Below are 20,431 nucleotides of genomic sequence, written 5' to 3'. Positions count from 1 at the left end.
TTCTCTTTACAATCTATCCTCCACACTACTGCTAAGTTGATATTCCTACAATAGATCCATATTACTTTCCTGTCAAATGGCAAAGGTTCCTTTTTGCCTAGAAGTAGCATACAAAATCCTCAGCCTGACATTCCAAGCCCTCCAACAATATAGCTCCAAGCTGCTTTTCTAGAACTATTTCAGAATATTCCTATCCACAATTTCTGTTATAATCAAAATGACTTGCTATCTGTTCCTTGAACATGTTATTCCACTGCTTGTTTCTTCTGCACATTTGCCATGAGGTGGTCCCTCATGTCTGGAATGATGCCTCTCCTCATCTCCACTCCTTAGAACCCTTAACTTCCTTGGAAACACAGCTCAGGTTCAATTACCTTACATGGGACTGTCCCACTCCTCTTAGATATTAATACTGGTTTGGCATCCCTCTGAAATTATTCTGTATTTATGCTTTCTACATACTTTGTATTTACTAATCTCTCTCTCTCTCTCTCTCTCTCTCTCTCTCTATATATATATATATATATATATTTTTTTTTTAATTTATTTCTCCCAGCAGAATATAAATTTTTTGAGAACAGAGACTTGTTTCATTTTTGTCTTTTTAGTCCTAGCACCAAACACAGTTGCCTTCTAAAGAACAGGCAATTAATAAATGTTTATTGAACTGAATAGACACAAAAAAGTAGAAGGAAAAGAGAAATACCATTGTTAACCTTTTATTAGAGCTGAATTTCAAATAGCTTGTGGGAGATACTATCAGATCTGTTCACTCTATATGTTCACACTCAGCAGTAGAACAAAGATAAATGACTCCCCAAATCAATAAAACCTAAAAGACCAGAGAAGATACAAATTCTATGGGTAGTTTTATTCAATTGGAGTTCAATCAACAAAAAGATAGAGTTTAATTAGCAATCACTTACAGTGGCAAGCCAGTTTTGAACTTATATCCTGAATATGACATGACAATGTTGGAAAAAATACCCATTAGTACTTCTCTCACAAGGTTGTTACAAGGTACAGACAAGTATGTAAAAATGACTTTCAGACTTTAAAGTGCTATGCAAATGCCAGTTTTCATTATTATAATTATCATTTGCAATAAAAGCAGTTGAAGATTCCATTACCTCTAATATGTCATCCTTCATTACTGAAAGCTCACTGCTATTCCTGGCCACAAAGTCATACTTGGATTTGGCATATTTCTTGGGAGGGGTTTTGAGTAGGTCATAATTCCTGAAACAAATGAAGAAAAAAATTACTGCTGGAAGTTAAAAAAAAAGCCATCAGAAAGAAAACATCTAGGGGATTCCCATCTGAACATAACACTTCTTAGTGCTAAATGCCATAATTAATCTAAGTTGCAACTCATTCATGTCTTTTATCTACCTTAATAAACTTTCTGACTGGTTTATTAGCATATGGGTAAATGTTCTTTAGTATCATTAACAATGAATACAAAACATAAAAAAAAAAAACTAAAAATCACATCAATCAACAAATATTTGTTCAACACTTGCTATCAATTGAAGGATGTTAAAGCTAATTTCTAATGTATTATTTTGAACTGTCTATGGATTCCACTTATTTAATCTTTGCTTCCAAGTTATCAAAAAGGTCTATAAACAGTATGTGTGTGTACAAAGAAGTCAAGTTAATGTGCTGTGTCATGAGAGACTGAATGAGTAAATATCTTGAAATAAGGAAAGTGTTGATTTTTTTAAAAAATCTGAACTTGGTTGAGTGAGAGATTTTGTAATAAGATTGCCTTTCATCACTAGAAATGTGCCAACGCCCCCCCCCCCTTCCTACCATCCTGGCTTCCCATAGGAACTAAAATAAAGGAAAGGAAAGAAATTACAACATAGATGGGGAAAAAAAACTGCTGAAACAAAAAGCAAAGTGCCTAACACAATAAAGAAAATACTATAAAGGGTAAGATGTTTTTACAAGGAAACCCCAGAACAGAAAGAAACTACAGCTAGAACTCAAGAGTAAAGGATGCAATGGAAAAAAAGACCTAAAGATAGCTGGAAGAACTAACAAAAAATGAGGATAAGAGAAAATGTATAACTTTCAAAGAAAAATTCTAAAAAGAAATCATATTTCAGAACAGGAAAAAAGCCTGGAGGAAATAAAACTCAAAAAAATTCCACAATCCAAAAAATATTGAAGCAAAACTGAAAGATGCTAAGATTTGACAAACATCTGAGAGCTCAAGAATCAAAAATATTTTTTTTGAAATCTGGGTTTCAGAAGAATAATCTAAGAATCAGTCTATTCTACAAAACTCTAAAATACAGATACGGTGCCAATCTACATTGGCTGAGAGAATTTCTTGATTAGCAAGTTCCCTATATCCCTGAAATCACAGAACTACTCCAGATTCCCTACCCATCAAATTACCAAAGTGATATTTAAATGAATTTTAAATTGTAAGTGATTTTTGAAAAATAATAAGCAAAACACATTTATGCAATAAAAGGTCAAAGATATAAATTTTAAAACTTTTTTAAAATTTAGATAATGATTATTATTAACAATAGCTGCCATTTAGTTACATATAGTTTTGGTTTGTTAGGAGGATGTTGTAAACACAGTTTTCTCAGATTCCAGCAAAGCATTTGACAAAGCCTCTTAAGCCAATTTTGTGAAAAAATAGAAAGAGATAGAAAAAATGATAAGAGTGTTAGGATAAGTTAAGACTGGTCAAATGGATGGAACCACATTTTAGTAAGTTTCTTTTAACTTAGAGAGTTTCTGATGGAATATCCCAGAGATGGGTTCTTGGCCATTTGCTGTTTGTCATCATTATGAATGGCAGAGATAAATGCAGAGAATGACAGAGATTGCACGCTTATCATATGCAGGAGACATAAAACTAAAAATGATGGCTGACTGAGACAAAACCCATAAAGTTCTCGACAGACAAGGACACTGAGCCAAACTTGGAAAAATTACATTTAATAGGGCAAATATAAAGTCTTACACTTGTAGGTATTTTTAGAAAAATTCCACTTCAAAAGTGCAAGATGGGCTGGCATGCCCAGACAGCAGCTTCACTGAAAAAGATCTAGGAATTTTAGTGGTCTACCAGTTTCATATATGTTAACAGCAAGGTGGCACAGCATATACAGCACTGGGTCTAGAGTTAGGTTGACATGAGTTCAAATCCAGCCTCAGACATTTATTAATTGTGTGATCCTTGGCAAGTCATTTAATTTCTGCCTGCCTCGGTTTCCTCATGTGTAAATTAACTAAATTAATAATTTTTATTACATTGTACCAAATATTAATCATTAATAGTTAATTCTATTAATTGGTAATAGCATCTATCTCTCCATGTTAAAATCATGAGATATTTGTAAAAGCATTTTGCAAGTCTTACAGTGCTATTACTATTATCAGAGTCCCAGAGAAATCAGGTCAAGGTTATAGGCTAACGAGCTGACTACTTTGATAAAGGCTGGACAGAGAAGATGGGTTAAAGGAAATAATATTATTACATATATTTCATTTATACATGCTTCCTTCTCTAGTTTCTCCATTACTCAGCTCTCCTCCTTTATTACCACTTTTCTCTTACCCAGGGTCTAATTATTATAAATAACTAAGGGTGCCATATTGGAACACAGAGTGAGATAACTGTTGGGCACTCACTGGGCAGTTTTCTCACTGTGAAAATACAGACTTCTGTAGCAACATTTTTCAAGGTCGAATTAAGCCTTCAACCTGCCTCAGAGAAATAATTAAGTGTTCTTGAGGACCATAACACCAGCTATCTGAACACTGACCATATTTGTCAACCAGAAAATAACAATTAGAAATATGTTTAGATCTATCCAGGACTTTATATAAAAATCTATAATGTATCAGAACATGTAATTTCAATTTCTCATTTGGAAGAAGAATAATGAGCTTGATATTTATGTTCAATGTAAAAGTCAAGAAAATTGAACCAGCAGTTTAAAAACAACTCCAAAACGATTCCCCAGATTCTAAATAATTATTCAAATGTCAGAGTGTAAACTATGACACGGTAAATTCACTGAGCAGTGAGAATTCATGCGGTATCTGTACTTCTTTCTTGGTACCTAATTAAAATTGTTTGGTATTACAATAATTGTGATAGAAATGCTAAATGTCTATAAATAAGAGAAGATTTTTCAGAGACCTTTACATTCCTACAGTACTAATGATGGGGATGGTCATGAGAATTCCCTGATAAACCTGATGAGCTACATGAGGTGATAATTTTCCATTTGGGGCTTTGAAAGAATTTCCCCAATAGAGGATGAGATTATGCTCATTGGTACCAGTTGAGATTAAAGACACCTGGGAGGGTTTGGGGTGGATCAAGAAGGTTCCTTGGAGTAGGGAGGCTTTGTTTGGAACTTCTAATTCCCTCTTCCTATGGGAAATATAAACATGCTCCCTTAGCACTTCCTAGAGGACAGCACTGACTGATAATGAATGAAATGATTGACTTGGACACCTATGAAACAGATCGTTGTGGAAGGTGCCTTTTCTCCGAATCTATAAAAGAAACCCTTCATTACCTGTTTGGAACATTTTTTTCCTTTGGGAATTTTTCCTTTTTTTAAGGACAGGCTAAAAGTAAAACAAAGCTAGGAATGGTTTTGGCTAAAGCAATATTTCTACATAAATCCTTTTCCAAACCCCCCCACCCTTTGCCCCTAGCAGCTATTACCCTACCTCCTCAAATTACCTTGTGCTATTTTATATGTAGACTGAATATTTCTACTAGATAGACACATTATTTCTCCTTATGGGATACAAGCTCTCTGAGGACAAGGACTGCTCCATTTTGGTCTGTGTATCCCCAGAATGTAGCATGGTGTCTGGTACCTAACAGGGAAGCTTAATGAATGCTTTTTGATTGAAGGTAGACCTACACATACAAGCTACACTTGAGCTATAACTGAGATTTCCCAGAGGCAAGTCTGGATAGAATAGTACAAGAAAAAGAAAAAGAAGTTAAAGGGGGGGAGGGGGACCTGAGTTTGAGCTCAGGTTAGAGGACTCCAGAGCTTACAAGGCTGAGCCATAGATTAAATTCACATTTTTCCTGGTTATTATACAAATATCATGGAAAACCTTTCCAAAAGATCTGCCAAAAACAAATGCTAGAAAGGTTAATTATTAATCAATAATGCTGCATTTTAAAAATTTGTGGGAAATGGAAACAATGGCTGAAATGCTGACTATAGTTAATAACAGTAATAAATTGTAAGATTCCAACATGCTGAATTACGTCATTGACCTCTAGCACACTAGATTGTATTTATTCTAGCTATTGACCTAGCTGTTTGCTAGAAGAGAGCAGTGTAGCATAGTGAATGAACTTGGAGACCAGAAAACTTAAGTTCAAATCCCTCCTCCCTTGCATATTAGCTGTGTGACAATGGACAAATAACTTCTCTGGGCATTTCCACATTTATAAAACAGCAATAATAATACCAACAATATGGAGGTTCAAAGGAGATAATATAGAGAAAATGCTTTGTAAATTTAAAAATGCTATATGTAATCTGTTGTTTTTGTTATCACATTTTGATAACTGTTTTAACTTTGCTGGAGAAAAGGTAAAAAGATCATTTACTTAAATCCAAGAAACATTTAATGAAATTTTTAAAACTTCAAAATACAGAGACATTTACAGATAATAACTAAAAATGTTTTTGCCACTTTAAGTCACACAAATATGTATGTGTATGTTTTCATATGTACATACATATAATACTATACTATGTTGTAGATTATTATATTAATTGCTTGATTATTTTAACATTTTACATTTTATTTTACATTTTTGTAATTCATCTTGAAATAATTATTTTATTTATAATTATACATTTTATATTTACTATATACAAATATATTTATATATTATATTTAGTTCAAATTACAAAGTAAATAATTTACTAATAAAAATTTATTAAATGGCTATTATATATCAAGTCCCATGCTGGGCACTGGGAATAAAAAGAGAAAATTTAAAGTCTCTACTCTTATGGACTGTATTCAGAGAAGTGAACATGTTCATAAAAAGGAAGATACAAAATAAATACAAAAGAGATAAAAAGATAGTTTTTAAGGGAAAGGCACTAGATCAGGAGAGGCTTTTTGTAGAATATAGTGGGAGACCTGAAAGCCTTAAAGAAAACTAGGGTTCAGAGAGGCAGACGTGAGGATGAATGTATTTCAGTCTCAGAGGAAAGGCAAAGAGATGCAAGTCAGGCTCTATAGATGAGAAATTGAGAAAGCCAGTTTGGTTAGATTAAAGTTTACATATAGGGTACTAGGATTTAATAAAGTTGCAAAGTCAAGTTCAGACCAAGTGATGAAGGGTTTTAAATGCTAAAAAGAAGGGTTAACGTTTTATTCTAGAAGTGTCATTTTGGATGTGTTTATTTTGAGAAGCACATAGAGAATGCAGTTTGAAAGGTTTAACAGGCATTTGGAGATAGGAGATTAGTGCTCAAGAGAGAGATTAGGGAAGGGCATTTAGATCTGGGAGTCATCCTCCAAGCAGTGATAATCTAATTCATGGAAAATGGCATGGCCACCAAGAGACTATATATAAAGAAGACATCCCAGAACCAAGATGTTGGGCATAGGTGCAGTTAGTGGAGGAAGGTATAAGTTGAGGAATCAGCAAAGGTACCTGAGAATGAATGATAAGATAGATGGAGGAGACTCAAGAAAGGAAAAGGTTATGAAAACTTAATGAGAATAGAGTTTACAAGAAAAGAGGGTGGCCAAAAGTAGCAAATACTATAGAGAGGTCAGGAAGGATGAAGATTGAGAGAAGACAGTAATTTTGGGGAACTGATGAAATCTGAAGCCAGACTGAAAAGTGTTTAGTAGTGAATGAGATGAGAGAAAGAAAAAGCAAAATGGATAGGCAGTTCCCCCGCTCCCCAATCGATCATCTGAATCTTACTTCTACCACATAATCCTGGGCCAAAAAAAAAAAAAGGAATGACAAATTCAACTTTTTGAGACCCCTTCCCTCCTTAAAGTTGAAAACTGGGACACTATTAACTCCTATCTTACATTTTTTGTAAGATATGAAAAGACATGCAATTTTATTAAGCTTAAATGTAAAAACTGTAGTCATTATATAGGTTCTGAAAGAATTTGCAAAGTATCACATATTAAATTTGTAGGAAAAAAACCCTGAAGAATATTTTATCCTAAGTTTACTATACGAAATAGCAGCATAATGAGATGAATGAATGGAAAAGATAATTTAGGAAAGTAAAAGTACTTTTAAAACCAAAGGTTTGAATAGGGAATTACAAAGGAGAATGGATGCCTTAATTATATTTTTTTACTTCTAAGTGGGTACAAATCACCCAAGGATCAGAGACCTTCTGGGCTATCCCACTATTCTATTGGTCTACCTTCCTTTGTTTTACTTTACTTCCCCAAATGGCAGGTGCTATAAGTCAGAATCAATTCCTTTCTCCCCTTGTCTTTCCTTCCTCACTTCTACTGGAAAATGTTAAACAAGGGCTAGATATATAGGAACAGATAAAATATTATTTGGTATAATAAAAATTCAAGATGAAACAAGGAAATGATTATAATATATATAAACTATAATTATAAGCATTTCTATCCTAATCCCAGCAGTAAAGTTCTGTTCTTTCAACTTGAGAAAGCAAAAAGAGGCGTTAGAGACTTAACACCGTGAATTTTACTTAACTCATTAGTTCTAAAAGGGACCTACGGTTTAATAAGAGACAAACTCATCTAAAGATATTTTCCCTAAGCAAGACAAATGGAATTGAGTGATTTTTTTCCACTTTCAAGGCTAGTTTTTTCAAAAAATGGCTAAGCCTTTAAATAGTTAGGAATACAAAGAGATACTAGATCCATGATTTCAAATCTATAGGGACCTAACCCAGACAAGGAAATTCCAGCATTGTCTCTGCAGCTTTACTAATAATAATTTAAAAATAATTAATAATAATAGAGATGAGCAGCTACATAGCTGGTCTTTTGGCAACGTGCTAGAAGAAATGAGAACTATCTATATCTATCTATCTATCTATCTATATAATATCTAGCATTTATATAGCACTTTAACACTTGAAAAGCACCTTACAAATATTTTTATTTCATACTCATTTGATCTGGGAAGCAGATGTTATTATTCTTTCCATCTTATAGCTGATAAAACCAAAGCAGACAATGACTTTCCCTGAGTCACAAAGTTAGATGGTATCCGAGGCTGGATTTGAATTCACATCTTTCTGACTTCTGGTCCAAAGCTCTCTATAACGAGCCACCAAAGCTAACTGCCTAGCATCTGCTCAGAATCTCAAAGCCAGTATTGGTCAGAGCCAGGACCTGCACCCAGATGTCATCTCCTGTAATAACAACATCATACCTGTTGCTGTTAAATTGTTAGTAGATTGACATTTATAGAAGCAGAGAAGATTATATCATCTCAGTTGGCAAAGAAAAAAATGGATAAAGGCACAAATTCTCAGTGGTGGTCACTAAATGTTACCTATCTACATGGTGATTATAAGTTTGCTTAAAAGCAAGGGCAGCTTCCCCTTGGTCCGGCGGAGGCCCTCTTTTGTAAACTGTATTATTGAATGCGTACCCATCAGGTGGAGGATGCTCTGGTACATGAGAATGCTGAAAGACAAAGAGATAAAAAAAAAAGATGAGGAATTAAAAAAAATTATTCTTTCATGTAAGCACAATGTCAATAAAAGATTACTTATTCAAAAAGTAGAGTTGTCTTGATGAACATTTAACAACCAGATTTCCTGGGGAGAAAATGTAGAGACAACACACTTTTATGTTTAATTACATTATTAACATTTTTCATCATTTTCTTAAAACTATACAATCAACAAAATAATAAATCAAGCCTTGATTTGTAGTACTTGTCAGTGGCCAAGATGAAAATGTTCAAAATGCATGAGCTGGTTTGATTTGGCTCTAATACACCCCTATCTATAAGGATATTCATTTAATTGGGGAACCATTTTCACTTTTTGGGTTGCTGACAGTTATTTTAGCTAATATAAAATATGGGGATTATATTTTTATCACAAGGTTGGCTTCAAATATGTAATCAGTATCAATGCAAAATCTTCATTCTAAACCAGGGATTCTTAACTTTTTGTGAGTCACAGACCTCTTTGACAGTATGGTGAAGAAAATGCTAAAGTTTAGAAATTAGTGAAAATAACACGATGACCCAGCTTTGGCACTGGAATTTCTCGAATTACTCATTGATGTGAGTATTCATTGAGTTACAGATAAAAAAATGAAACTATTATTCACAATATGCTAGTAATACTTTAACTCAACTTGATTCACTAGTTCTATACAAGAGAACTGATGATAACAGGTGCTGATAACAGGAGGCAGTTAAAATTTTAATGGGTAAAACTGGGGAAAGATGTCTACATTTAACATGTAATAGGGGCCTCCTCTTGGAGTCTTGAAATTACTACATTCATTAGATATTTGAAATAACTCTTACTTGACCTATTTCAAGGCATGAAACTTCCTAAATATGTGGGTAGCTGTATTTCCTTTTCTCAACATTTTTCAACCAATTATAATTTTGAAGAAGTATTTGTTACTATAGCAACACCCGTGGATGTTGGTGTCCTTGTTGAGGGTCCTAGTGACCAGCTATACATAATCATCACTGCCCTTTCTCCCCTACTCCCCTTGTCTCTGGAGATGGAATAAGTCATACCCCACCACAATAATTAGCTCATTTTTGAGTCTAGAAGTAATTTAATGGCTCCTCAGGTTCATGTTTGCCTCTTCTGCTCTGTTAGTAAGTTTATATTAAACAATTAGGATGACAAGTTAAGACATGGAAAGTAGTTTACATAATCAAAAAAAATTTAAGATAAGCCATTATAGTATGACTTTTATTTTTTGAGGAAATATGATTTTGAAATCAGAAGACCTAGAATCTGTATGACCTTAGGAAAATTATGATCTCTTTGGACTTCAGTTTTCTCATCTGTGAAATGAAGGGGTTAAATTATAGTTTCTGCTAAATCTGTGATTTTATGATAATTCTCCATTTTAAATTATTATCATTCAGTGGGAATATTTAATTTATTCATTAGAATCATCAAATTTTTTTAAAATTTTAGGTTTTTAGGTTTTTAGATTTTAGATTTTAGCTGTTTTTAGATTTAGGATCTGAAAAAAAACTTTCACATGACTTAAATTTTAGACATTTGTAAAGCAGAAAATGTTTGCCTGCTGAAAGCAATAATTGATGAACAAGAATTTATTAAGGATTTTATATGTGCCAAGTAGTAGTCAGGGCACTAAGGATACAAAGAGTGAACCAAAAACAAAACAAAACAGTCCTATCTTCAAGGAACTTACAATTTAAAGGGGGACCCAAAATGAATATCCATGAAGGCAGACATGATGCATAAGTAGTAGAAGCCTCATAAACCTTAGAAGTGAGGATACTAGCAAACAGGAAGACTAGAAAAGTCTCCTATAGGAAGCAACACTGGAGGGGCATGCTGAAAAGTCCAGGATTCTAGGAGGAGAAGGTGAAAATGGAGAGTAGTCTGGGCCTGGGTGGCAACTAGTACAAAGGCATGGAGACAGAAGATGAAGTGGGCTAGTGTGGCAAGACCATTGATAGTTGTAGGGAAGGGAACAAGCATTTATTAAGTGCCTGTGTGCCAGGCACTGATGTGCACTCTACAATTATTACATTATCTGAGCCTCACAACAATGAGGATAATGCTACAATCTTCATTTTATAGTTGACAAAACTAAGGCAGTCAAGTTAAGTGACTTACCTAGGGTTACCCATTGAATGTAGTATGTGTAAGATTAAAATGGTAGGCAGGGGCTAGATTATAAAGAACTTTAATTACCAAACTGGAGTTTATTGAATGGGTTGGTGGACATAGTTGTGCTCTGGAATGAAGTGACCTCAATTAAAAGGCAGCTGTATGAATTCAGATGAGATGGTGAGAAGACTGATACAGGGTGATGGCTGTGTGAAAGGAGAGATAGGGATGTATGTAAAGGATGTTGTGGAGGTAGAAATCCCAAGACATTGGCATCTGATTGGTTATAGGGGATTAGAGTGAAGATTTAAGGATGCCACCGAGATTATAAACATGGGTGACTGGCGCCTTCAATGATAATGGAGTCACTAGGTGCCATGGTGGATAAGAGTGCTGAGACAGGAGGCAAGAAGGCTCATCTTCTGAGTTAAAATCTGGCCTCAAGCAGTTCCTATGTGACTCTGGGACAAGTCACTTAACACTATTTGTCTCAATTTTCTCCTTTGTAAAATGAACCAAAGAAAAAATGGCAAACTACTCAAGCATCTTTGTCAAGAAAATCCCATATGGGGTCACAAAGAATTGAACATGATTGAAAACAACCATGACAATGGGGAAGCCTGGGAAAGGAATGATTTTGGGGTGAAATGAGTTCTGTTTAGGGAATCTCTGAGACTGAAATCCCAATGGACTATTTAGTTCAAAATGTCCAACTAAGAGTTGTTGAAGTCTGGATGGAGCTCAAGAGAAAGGATTATCAGCAAGGAGAGGATAATTGAATCTATGGGACTTGATAAGACCAGAATTGAGATTGTATAGGAAGAAAGCCCAAGACAAAGCCTTGGGGGCATATTCATAATTAGTGGGCATGACATGACTGAAAAGCCACATTTTCTAGAAAACCTGTTTTCCAAGAAAAAGGAAATTTCATAGGAATGGTATTTAAGTCATAGTATAAAAATAAGAAAGACTATAAATGTTTACTCTTGTAATCTTACTATTCCTTAATAAAGGAAAAAAAGGACAACTGATTAGATCCACCTTTTTACTAGTCATCTATGACTGAGGTTTAAAAATGTGTGTTTATTGAGGATGCACAGAGATGAAAAGAATGGAACAGATATACTACTGCAAGCCATATTTTTAATTTGTTTTCTTCTAAAGGTAGAATGACAAGTTTATTTTTCAAGTCACTTGAATTTGCTGCTATATAGCTGCGATAATAGAAACTTAATTTAGATACATGTTCCTATTTAAAAATAATGCATCTACATATGAATTACTATCTGCTGCTAACTCATTTTTCTGTATATTTTAAAGCACATTCTGAATAATCAGTATTAAAGGCAATAACATTGGGACATTTGTTGAAAGGACCGAGTAGCATTCAAAGTGGGTACTAATTATCTGCTTTTTTGTTCTTTGGGTAATAAGGAGATCAGAAGAAAGAATGTGAGGCATGCCTTCTGTTCCAGTTTGACTGTACTCATCTTATCTATATCCTCAGGCTTGTCACCCCACAAAATGGGTTTGGTACAACCTAAACTAGAGGTCATTTTACATTATAACAAGTCAGACGGGATCACAGAAAAACAATTTTTCCTGAAAATTAGGAATGGTGGGAAACACTGTGCTACCTGTGCTGTCCCTTTGAATTCTTCCTGAAACAAGTATGAATAGTGTTGGAAGTATTCCCAATATAGACTTCAGGGGGCCTAAAGTCAATTAATCTAAATATTAATACAAACCATATTTAAAATGATGGAAGCCTGCATGTTTTGCAAAAATACAGATTTTTTTAGAGTTATTACTACATCAAATAATTTCTTTTTTATCTACCAAAGTAAATATTTCTGAGTAAACTAATTGTAATGAATTATACTATTATCATCAATTAGCCAGTGAAAGTTAAATATCAGGGGCACCATATTTAAGATTTCTATGTAGCTTATATAAGCATAAAATCACTTCTAGCCAAAAGTTTTCCTCCCCAGCTCCTGGCCATATTCTGTGTCCTTTTACATTCTGTGTCCAATTGATTCTATTTTTCTTACAATCTCTTATACATCTCAAACTGCAGTTTAGACTTCTAGACCAGAGTTCTTAGCCAAGGGTCCATGAACTTTTAAAAAAAATGCTTTTATAGCTGTTCAATGTTTTCATTTCTAATTCTATATATTTATTTTACACATTTAAAATGTTATTCTGAGAAGAGAATGACAGGCTTTACCAGACTACCAAAGAAGTATATGACACAAAAAAATGTTAAAAATCTCTATCCTAGACATCACAGAATCTCTATAGAGAAGGGACAAGTTATATATGTGCCTGAAAAAAACTGCAGGATTCATTGTGCCTCCTAGTTTTTCCACACTAATGTACATGCATATAGATATTTATACACTCCCTCCTGCTGCCCAGCCATACTTTCTCCTTTTTCCTCTCTATTTTGCCAATTCTCATATTCAAAAGGGGTAGAAAATGTAGGAAAGGAATGGATAGATACTTTTAAGTGTGACAAACTGTCTCTGATCTCACTTTATAGCTTCCTGTCCCATTTAAACTCTTCACTCAGGTATAATATCTGTGGTCCAACTATTGGAAATCCCTGTTCTCTCCTCTACAACTCTAAACTCCTTGACATCTCTCTCATTAATTCTTCCTTTACTCCAGTCTCTAAAGAAGAGATGAGCCTTCTTTTCTTCACCAACGACAGCTTTTTTACACAAACTCTTATTCCTATCCCCTCCCATTTTCTCTACTAGACTACTTCCACTATTATTATATCTATACTTGCCTTCAAGCTTTCCCTATATATTAACTTATTCCCTGATGCCTATAAGTATTCTTGAGTCTCCCCTATCTTTAAGTAACCTTTGTTGTACCCTAATGACTCCTCAAGCTATCATGCTATATCTAGCCTCCTTTTCATAGCCAAAAACCTATGTATATTCATTACCTGTACTAACACCCCTCTTCCTTCTTCAGTTCTTTGTAATCTGAATTCAAACCTCCTCATTTCATTGAAACTGTTCTCTCCAAGGTTACTAGGGAATGCCTAAATGTAAAATATATTAGTCTCTTCTCAATCTTCATATTTCTAGATCTGTTTGTAACACAACTTCTTTTCTTGAATAATCTCCTCTCTCAGATTTTAACACTGCCCTGTATGTGCTGATTTTCCTCCTCCCTGTTTAATAATTATTTCTCAGTCTACCTCACTGGTTCTTCATTCACATCATGCTTTCTTAACTTTGGGTATACCTAAAGACTGTCTAGAGTCCTTCTAGCCCTCTGTCCCCCTCTCTCAGCTGAATCTCTAAAATGATTCATTTTTTCCCCTTCCTAAAACCAGCCTGTATCTGAGCTTCCCTATTTCTGTGCTATCCTCCATCCTTCCTGTCACCCAAGTTCATCACCTCAGTATTATCCCTAATTCTTCACTCTTTCTCACCATACACGTCCAATCAGTTGCTGAATCTTCTTGTTTCTATATCTTCCACATCCCTCATATATTTCTCCTCTCTGCTCACTCAACTACCTTTCTTCAGGTTCTCATCAACTCTTGTTTAGATTTTAACAATAGCTTTCAAGTTGATCTTTCTACTTCAAGTCTCTCTTTCCTTGGGTCCACATTCCACATAGCTGCTCAAGTGATTTCCCTAAAGCACAGGCACGATCATGTCATTTCCCTTCTCAACAAGTTCCAGTGGCTTCAGATTGCTTCTGCTATCCAACAGAAACTCTTCTGGTTAGTTTTAAAAGTCCTTCACAACCGGGTCCTAACTTATATGGAGAGTTCTCACCTCTGCAGATAATCGTTTCATTTCTTGTTTTCGCTGATGCTCTGCTACATTTGCCACAGATTCAGCCAACTGATAAAGGTCTTGGTCCATTGGTGCTCCCATGAAGTTCAGCATAGGAGGCTCCCAACCATTTCGGAAACGGGGTACATATGGTGGAATAAACTGTTCTTTGGGCCACTCTGCTCTAAAGACACAAGACATGTAAACAATTAAATTTAAGAGAATTTCTCTCATATGTATACAAACCATTTCCATATGCATGTGTTGCTTATAATTATTTCTTCCTTTTGATTCTTCCCCCAAACTAATTCTAGAAAATATGTACATACTATATTAAATAATTACACATTGATGTACTTAGGAAGCAATATTAATGTAAATGGTACAATATGATATGGAACTTTTTTGAAATTTAAATTTATGTATGTATTTCTTTGTTACATTAAAATGTTCATTTCACTCCCTACCCATTTCTCCCTATTAAGAGTAGGCATTATTTGATAAGAAGATAGATCTGTACATATAAAACTATGTCTTATTTATTTCTATTAATCAGTTATAAACCAGTAGTTATCAAAACTATCTGGTATTGGCTAAGAAACAGAAAAGTAGATCAGTGGAACAGAACATACATACAATAAAGAGTTATAAAAGATGATAGTATCCTTGTGTTTGGCAAAAGTAAAGATCCAAATTTTGGGGATTTTTTTTTTAATTTCAAATTTACTATTTGGAAAAAATGGTTTGGCAAACTAGAAAGCAGCCTGGCAGAAACTAGAGATAGACTAATATCATACACAATTTACCAAGATAAGATTAAAATGGATATATTACCTAGTTATAAAGGGAAATATCATAAGCAAATTAGAAAAATAGGGAACATATTGCCTATAAAACTTAAGGCTAAGAGAAGAATTTATGAATAAAAAGAGATACAAAGCACCATAAAATGTAAAATGGGTAATCTTGAATACATTAAAATGTTTTTGTACAAATAAAACTAATGTAGCTAAGATTAGAAGGAAAGCAGTAAACTGGGAAAAAAACATTATAAAAAACATTATAAATGATAGTTTTTATATGACCTTAAATAATGTCATTTATTAACTCCATTTTCTGATAACTGCAGGGCTTTTAAAAAAGTCACTAGTAAGGTTTACAATTTGGTGTATTTTAGACTACTGTACAAAATTTAAATATCTGATATACTTCATGCCAATATAAAGGGTAATCATATTCTAACATTTGAATTCTATTTTAGTAAAGGACACATATGCCAAAATCATCTGTGTTAAACTATGCAGATTGATAAAATTAATCAAGGTGATTAGCCATCAACATATAACCTGTTCAATTCTAATCAGGAAAATAAACCACAGAACACACTTAAAATTACAATCTGTCTCCATTATTCCCAAACAATTCAGAAAAGAATGACCATTTCTTTAGCTATATATGAATTTCTCATTTACGAAGCATAGAAAGAGACGTGACTCTTCTAACAGTATTTAGAGTTTTCTACTGTCGTTTCTTTTTCTTGCTCTCAATTATGACTTAAACCCTTACCTTGGGTAACTATTTAAAATTATGTAATTTTCATCTTTCTGCAAGTTTCTTCATTATTTCTAAATATCTGAATAGATTTTTCATCTTGACCACTCACTTCCCTAAGGCAGTCCAGGGGAGCTAGCCCACATGTGATTTGCTTATGACTGTTTTGAAGCTTTGAAGTGTTTGTGTGTCTTGTCTTACTTTGCCTTTTCCTTTGCTTACATAATCCAGATGCTAAAGTACTTGATTTTCCTGTCCAGCTTGGCTAAGTCTTAATATTTACCTAGCTACAGGGTTTAATCCATATTGCACAATGCCCTCGTACTATAAACCAATTGATGTATTTATGTTGATACATGCTGCTTATTATCTAAAGTCCTGTAACTGGAATTCACTCCTTGGGTCACTTCAGTCAAAGGCTATTGATCTTTAAAGTTATGTAGGCATCTCTGGGTTAGTTAAAGTTCTGACAACATCTATACAGCTGCAAATCTCAGAATCCAAGAATTCTGAGCCCCCAGCGTGACAACTTCGGAAATGTAGCACATTCCAGTATTTATCATTTGCCCAATAAGTAGTCTCATATTATCCATTGGTCATGAGTGTGGTAGTACATTCCTTGGATCAATATGGATATCTGATAAATATGTCTTCCACTTCCCAATATACTTTAAACAATTAGAATCTCAAATAACCACTGCTTTTCTTAGGCATTTATAATATATCCTTTTTATATAAGTGAAATCATGTAATTTCTCATTTTGTTTGGAACTCAAGGTGAAGAATGGCATAGTTTAAACTGGTTGTGTTAATTTTAGATCTGATACATTTAATAAAGTTAATTTGGAGGAAAAGATTTATTATGCATTGCTTCTAGATCTATTAAATCTATCATAACTCACTTATTTAAGAAACATTAACCTCACTGTCCCTTATGCCTAGTACTCTCTCTTTCCACATCTTTGCCTCCTAGCTTCCTTGAATTTCTTTGTCTCAACTAAACCTCTGCCATCTTGAAGAAGCCCTTTTAAATCCCCAACAATGCTACTGCAATTCCTCTGTTGATTATCTGTATATAATTTGTTTGTTTTTATCTCTTCCCCATTAAACTCTGAGTTCCTTGACAGTAGGGACTCTATTTTTCTTTATAACCCATATTTGATACATAGTAAATGCTAGGTGACTAACTTAATCTTCTTTTAAAAAACATTTGTGTAATACAATACAGAAATTAGATCTATGATTTCATCAGTGTAGGGAATTCCTGAGTGAAAGAAATTCTCCTATCACTGTAGGATAGCATCTTTTCTTTAACTTATAATCATAGAGAATTTTCTAGAACAGTGAAAATGACTTTTCCAGGGTTACTCAGGCAAGATGTTATCAAAAGTAGGATTTTTAACCCAAGCCTTTCTGGCTTTAATGCTGATTCTTTAACTACTCTCTTGCTGTTTCTTGTTCATAATGCTAGGATCCAAAAAGTAAATTCTTTTGTATTTTAAAAGCAATTTGTAGTGTTTACAAGTTTTTATGCTCTATTCTCTTCTGAAATCAAAACCATATTCCATGTTTCTCTAAAATAAATAGTGTCTAAATAAAGGTGAAAAGGAAGTGGTATGGCTTGTGTGTTGTTTCAATTGTAGAAATAAATTAGTGGCATAGTTAGGAAATTACAAAAATTTTTTTTAATCTGAAATTATTTATTTTTCAATAACGTTTCAGAACATTAAAGTGTCTACATAAACATGAACTATTATTATTATTATTAAGTAAAGAGAGGCATCCTTAATAATTGGCCATTAAGTGATGCATTCTTTGACATTCCTTGAAACCAAAAACAGAAAACAATCAAGTCCTATATGGTTTCTTTTGGTATCTACATGGTGACAAAGGCAGAAAATCTTTATTTTCTCCTTCCTATCTACAAGAAAATCCTGAGAAACACTGCTAAATACTTTGTGAAAATTTAGGAAAATTAGGTCTTTTCAACATTCCCATGAACAATCAATCAAGTATCTTATCCAAGAAGGAAATGAGATCAGTCTGGGAGTTTGTTTTTCAGGAAGCCACGCAGTCTCATTGTAATCATCAGTGTCTTTTACAAAGGTTCACTAATAATTTCTGGAATTTTATCAGGAATAAAACTCAGGTTCATTTATTACAGTTTGCCATTTCCATTCATTTTCCTTTTTCAAAAAGTAACAGATGTGTATCCATCTCCAGTACTGTAAGGATACTACCTTGAAACTCGAACAACTCTATTAATTCTTCAAAGACTCCTGACAACAATCACAGTTCCCACTCTGTTCAGTATTCTGGGAAGTAGTTTTGTCTGAAACTGGTGACTTGAACTCATCAAAGACAGCTAATCTTGTACTATCTCTCCCTATTTAGCTTAGGTGTCAGCTCTCAGTCCTCATTTTTAGTCAGCCTCTTTTCAGTTTAAAGGTCATTCTCCTTGACAAATGGAAGGAAAAAATGATGTGAGCAGCTCTGCTTTTCCCCCTCTCTTCAATTATTACCATCGCATCCACCCTAAGCTGTTTCTGTCCCTTCTTTGATCCTTCACTTTTCCTCTACTTAGTCAAAAGCAACCATAAACAACAAAAATAAAACTTTGTCTTTGGAAATTTGGCAGACTCATTTGGCAGACATTAGACCAACAGATATTACCCTTCTTTGCTTGGATTTTTGTCCCTTGCTCTCCACCTTTACTACCATTTTCTTTAGATGTCTTTTAAAATCAAAATTGATTGATCTGTACATTCATATCTGTCGTAAGGAAATGATCCATGTTTTTCCTCATCAAAACTGTTTCTCTTAGTAGCATCATAATTTCATTCTTGGGAATATCCTAGGATTCCTTTCCCCAAAGAATTTTGGACCATGACTTTTGATATCTGCTCTGCCAATAGCTAGCATGGATGTCAGAGGCTTCCTGGTTTTTCTCTTTTCACTCACAAATTCCAAGAGGAAATTGTCTCCTCCTCCCAAACTTCTCATTGTTTCTTCTTTAGCAACCTAAACCTAATTTTTTATGGCAATTAGGTTCAGATGCTCCTGTATTTTGAATAATGAAGTTGTTACTAAGGTAAATCACAAAATTTCTAGATGCTCTTCTCTATGCAGAGAAAGCACAGTCCAGGAGATGTCCAAATAATTGTCTCTCATCGCTATTATATTATGTCACCATGCTAGCCTATTGATCTGTTTCTTGAAGCAGTCATCTACTTCCTTTCATTCTGTCCAGTACCTGTATTATACTCTGAAGACAATATATCAATTATATATAAGGCAGAAACTTTCTTGATCCTTTCCCAAAATGCTTTGCCCTACGTTTCCTCCTCTAGTTCCTGTCTTTCCATAAAATAAGGAGATCAGACTAGATGGCTTCAAAGATTGCTTCTATTACTACTAGGTTTTGTGACTATATATTCCTTCCTGTCTTGTGCCTTGCTTTAACTCTCTGGGCTTCAGTTTCCTTATCTATAAATTAAGGGGTTGGATTAGATGTTCTCTTAGGTCCCTACCAGTTTTAGATCAATTGATCTATCAATAAACATTTGTTAAGTGCCTGCTATGTGCCAGGTGCTGGAAGCCTATTTCACATAATACATACATACATACATATATATATATATATATATATATATATATGATTTTTTCCCTAAAATTACCCAAAATCTCCCAACATAATACATATACTTAATATATCTTATTCCTTTTGAGCAAGATGTACCCTCCAAAGTCATATTTTAGTTGGGGGTATTATCTAAGCCTATCAACCCCCTGTGCTGCATTTGGAGAATCAAAATTTCTACTTCATTCTGCTTGTCACCCATATAATGTACATTTTTAAATACTTGAGGCCTTTCATTTTTATTGCTGGTTCTTTTCTTGGATTTTTATTTTTGTCTCTTGTGAATTTCTGAGTATCTGTACTGCTATTATTTTCCTTAAATTGTAGGTACACTCCAGGGCAGGTATCTTGGCAGATATACATATAGTTTTCTACAAATCCATTTTTTAGTGTAAAGTGATTTCGATTAGATTTCTAAAACCATAAGCAAGTGTATTATTACCAGCCCATGTTAGGTACATTCAATTCCTGGCTAAGATCTCTTCATTTATATATTTTAGGCTATGGTCCAGAATCTACTTCTTATATTTCTTCATTCTTCAGTTAATAAATTCTCAACTCTAGCTTTCTCTTCTATAACTCATACTTTCACT

At 34.0% G+C, this 20,431-nt stretch overlaps 1 protein-coding gene across 2 annotated transcripts in view; it reads right to left on the bottom strand.

Annotated features, from left to right (window-relative positions):
* The window catches only part of EPS8 (epidermal growth factor receptor pathway substrate 8), a 108,384-nt gene that overhangs the window by 29,859 nt on the left and 58,094 nt on the right, over positions 1–20,431 (bottom strand). The window contains exons 14-16 of one of the 2 annotated variants that reach the window (XM_044678798.1): positions 14,648–14,831; positions 8,549–8,682; positions 1,131–1,239 (exon numbers count right to left, since the gene is read on the bottom strand). In XM_044678798.1, the coding sequence (XP_044534733.1) occupies positions 1,131–1,239; positions 8,549–8,682; positions 14,648–14,831 (427 nt within the window). The remainder of the gene's footprint in view (positions 1–1,130; positions 1,240–8,548; positions 8,683–14,647; positions 14,832–20,431) is intronic. The other variant, XM_044678799.1, reaches the window with a different exon arrangement.

The sequence above is a fragment of the Gracilinanus agilis genome, chromosome 5 (assembly GCF_016433145.1).
Source record: "Gracilinanus agilis isolate LMUSP501 chromosome 5, AgileGrace, whole genome shotgun sequence".
Lineage (NCBI taxonomy): Eukaryota > Metazoa > Chordata > Mammalia > Didelphimorphia > Didelphidae > Gracilinanus > Gracilinanus agilis.
This window is presented reverse-complemented; position numbering and strand designations above follow the sequence as displayed.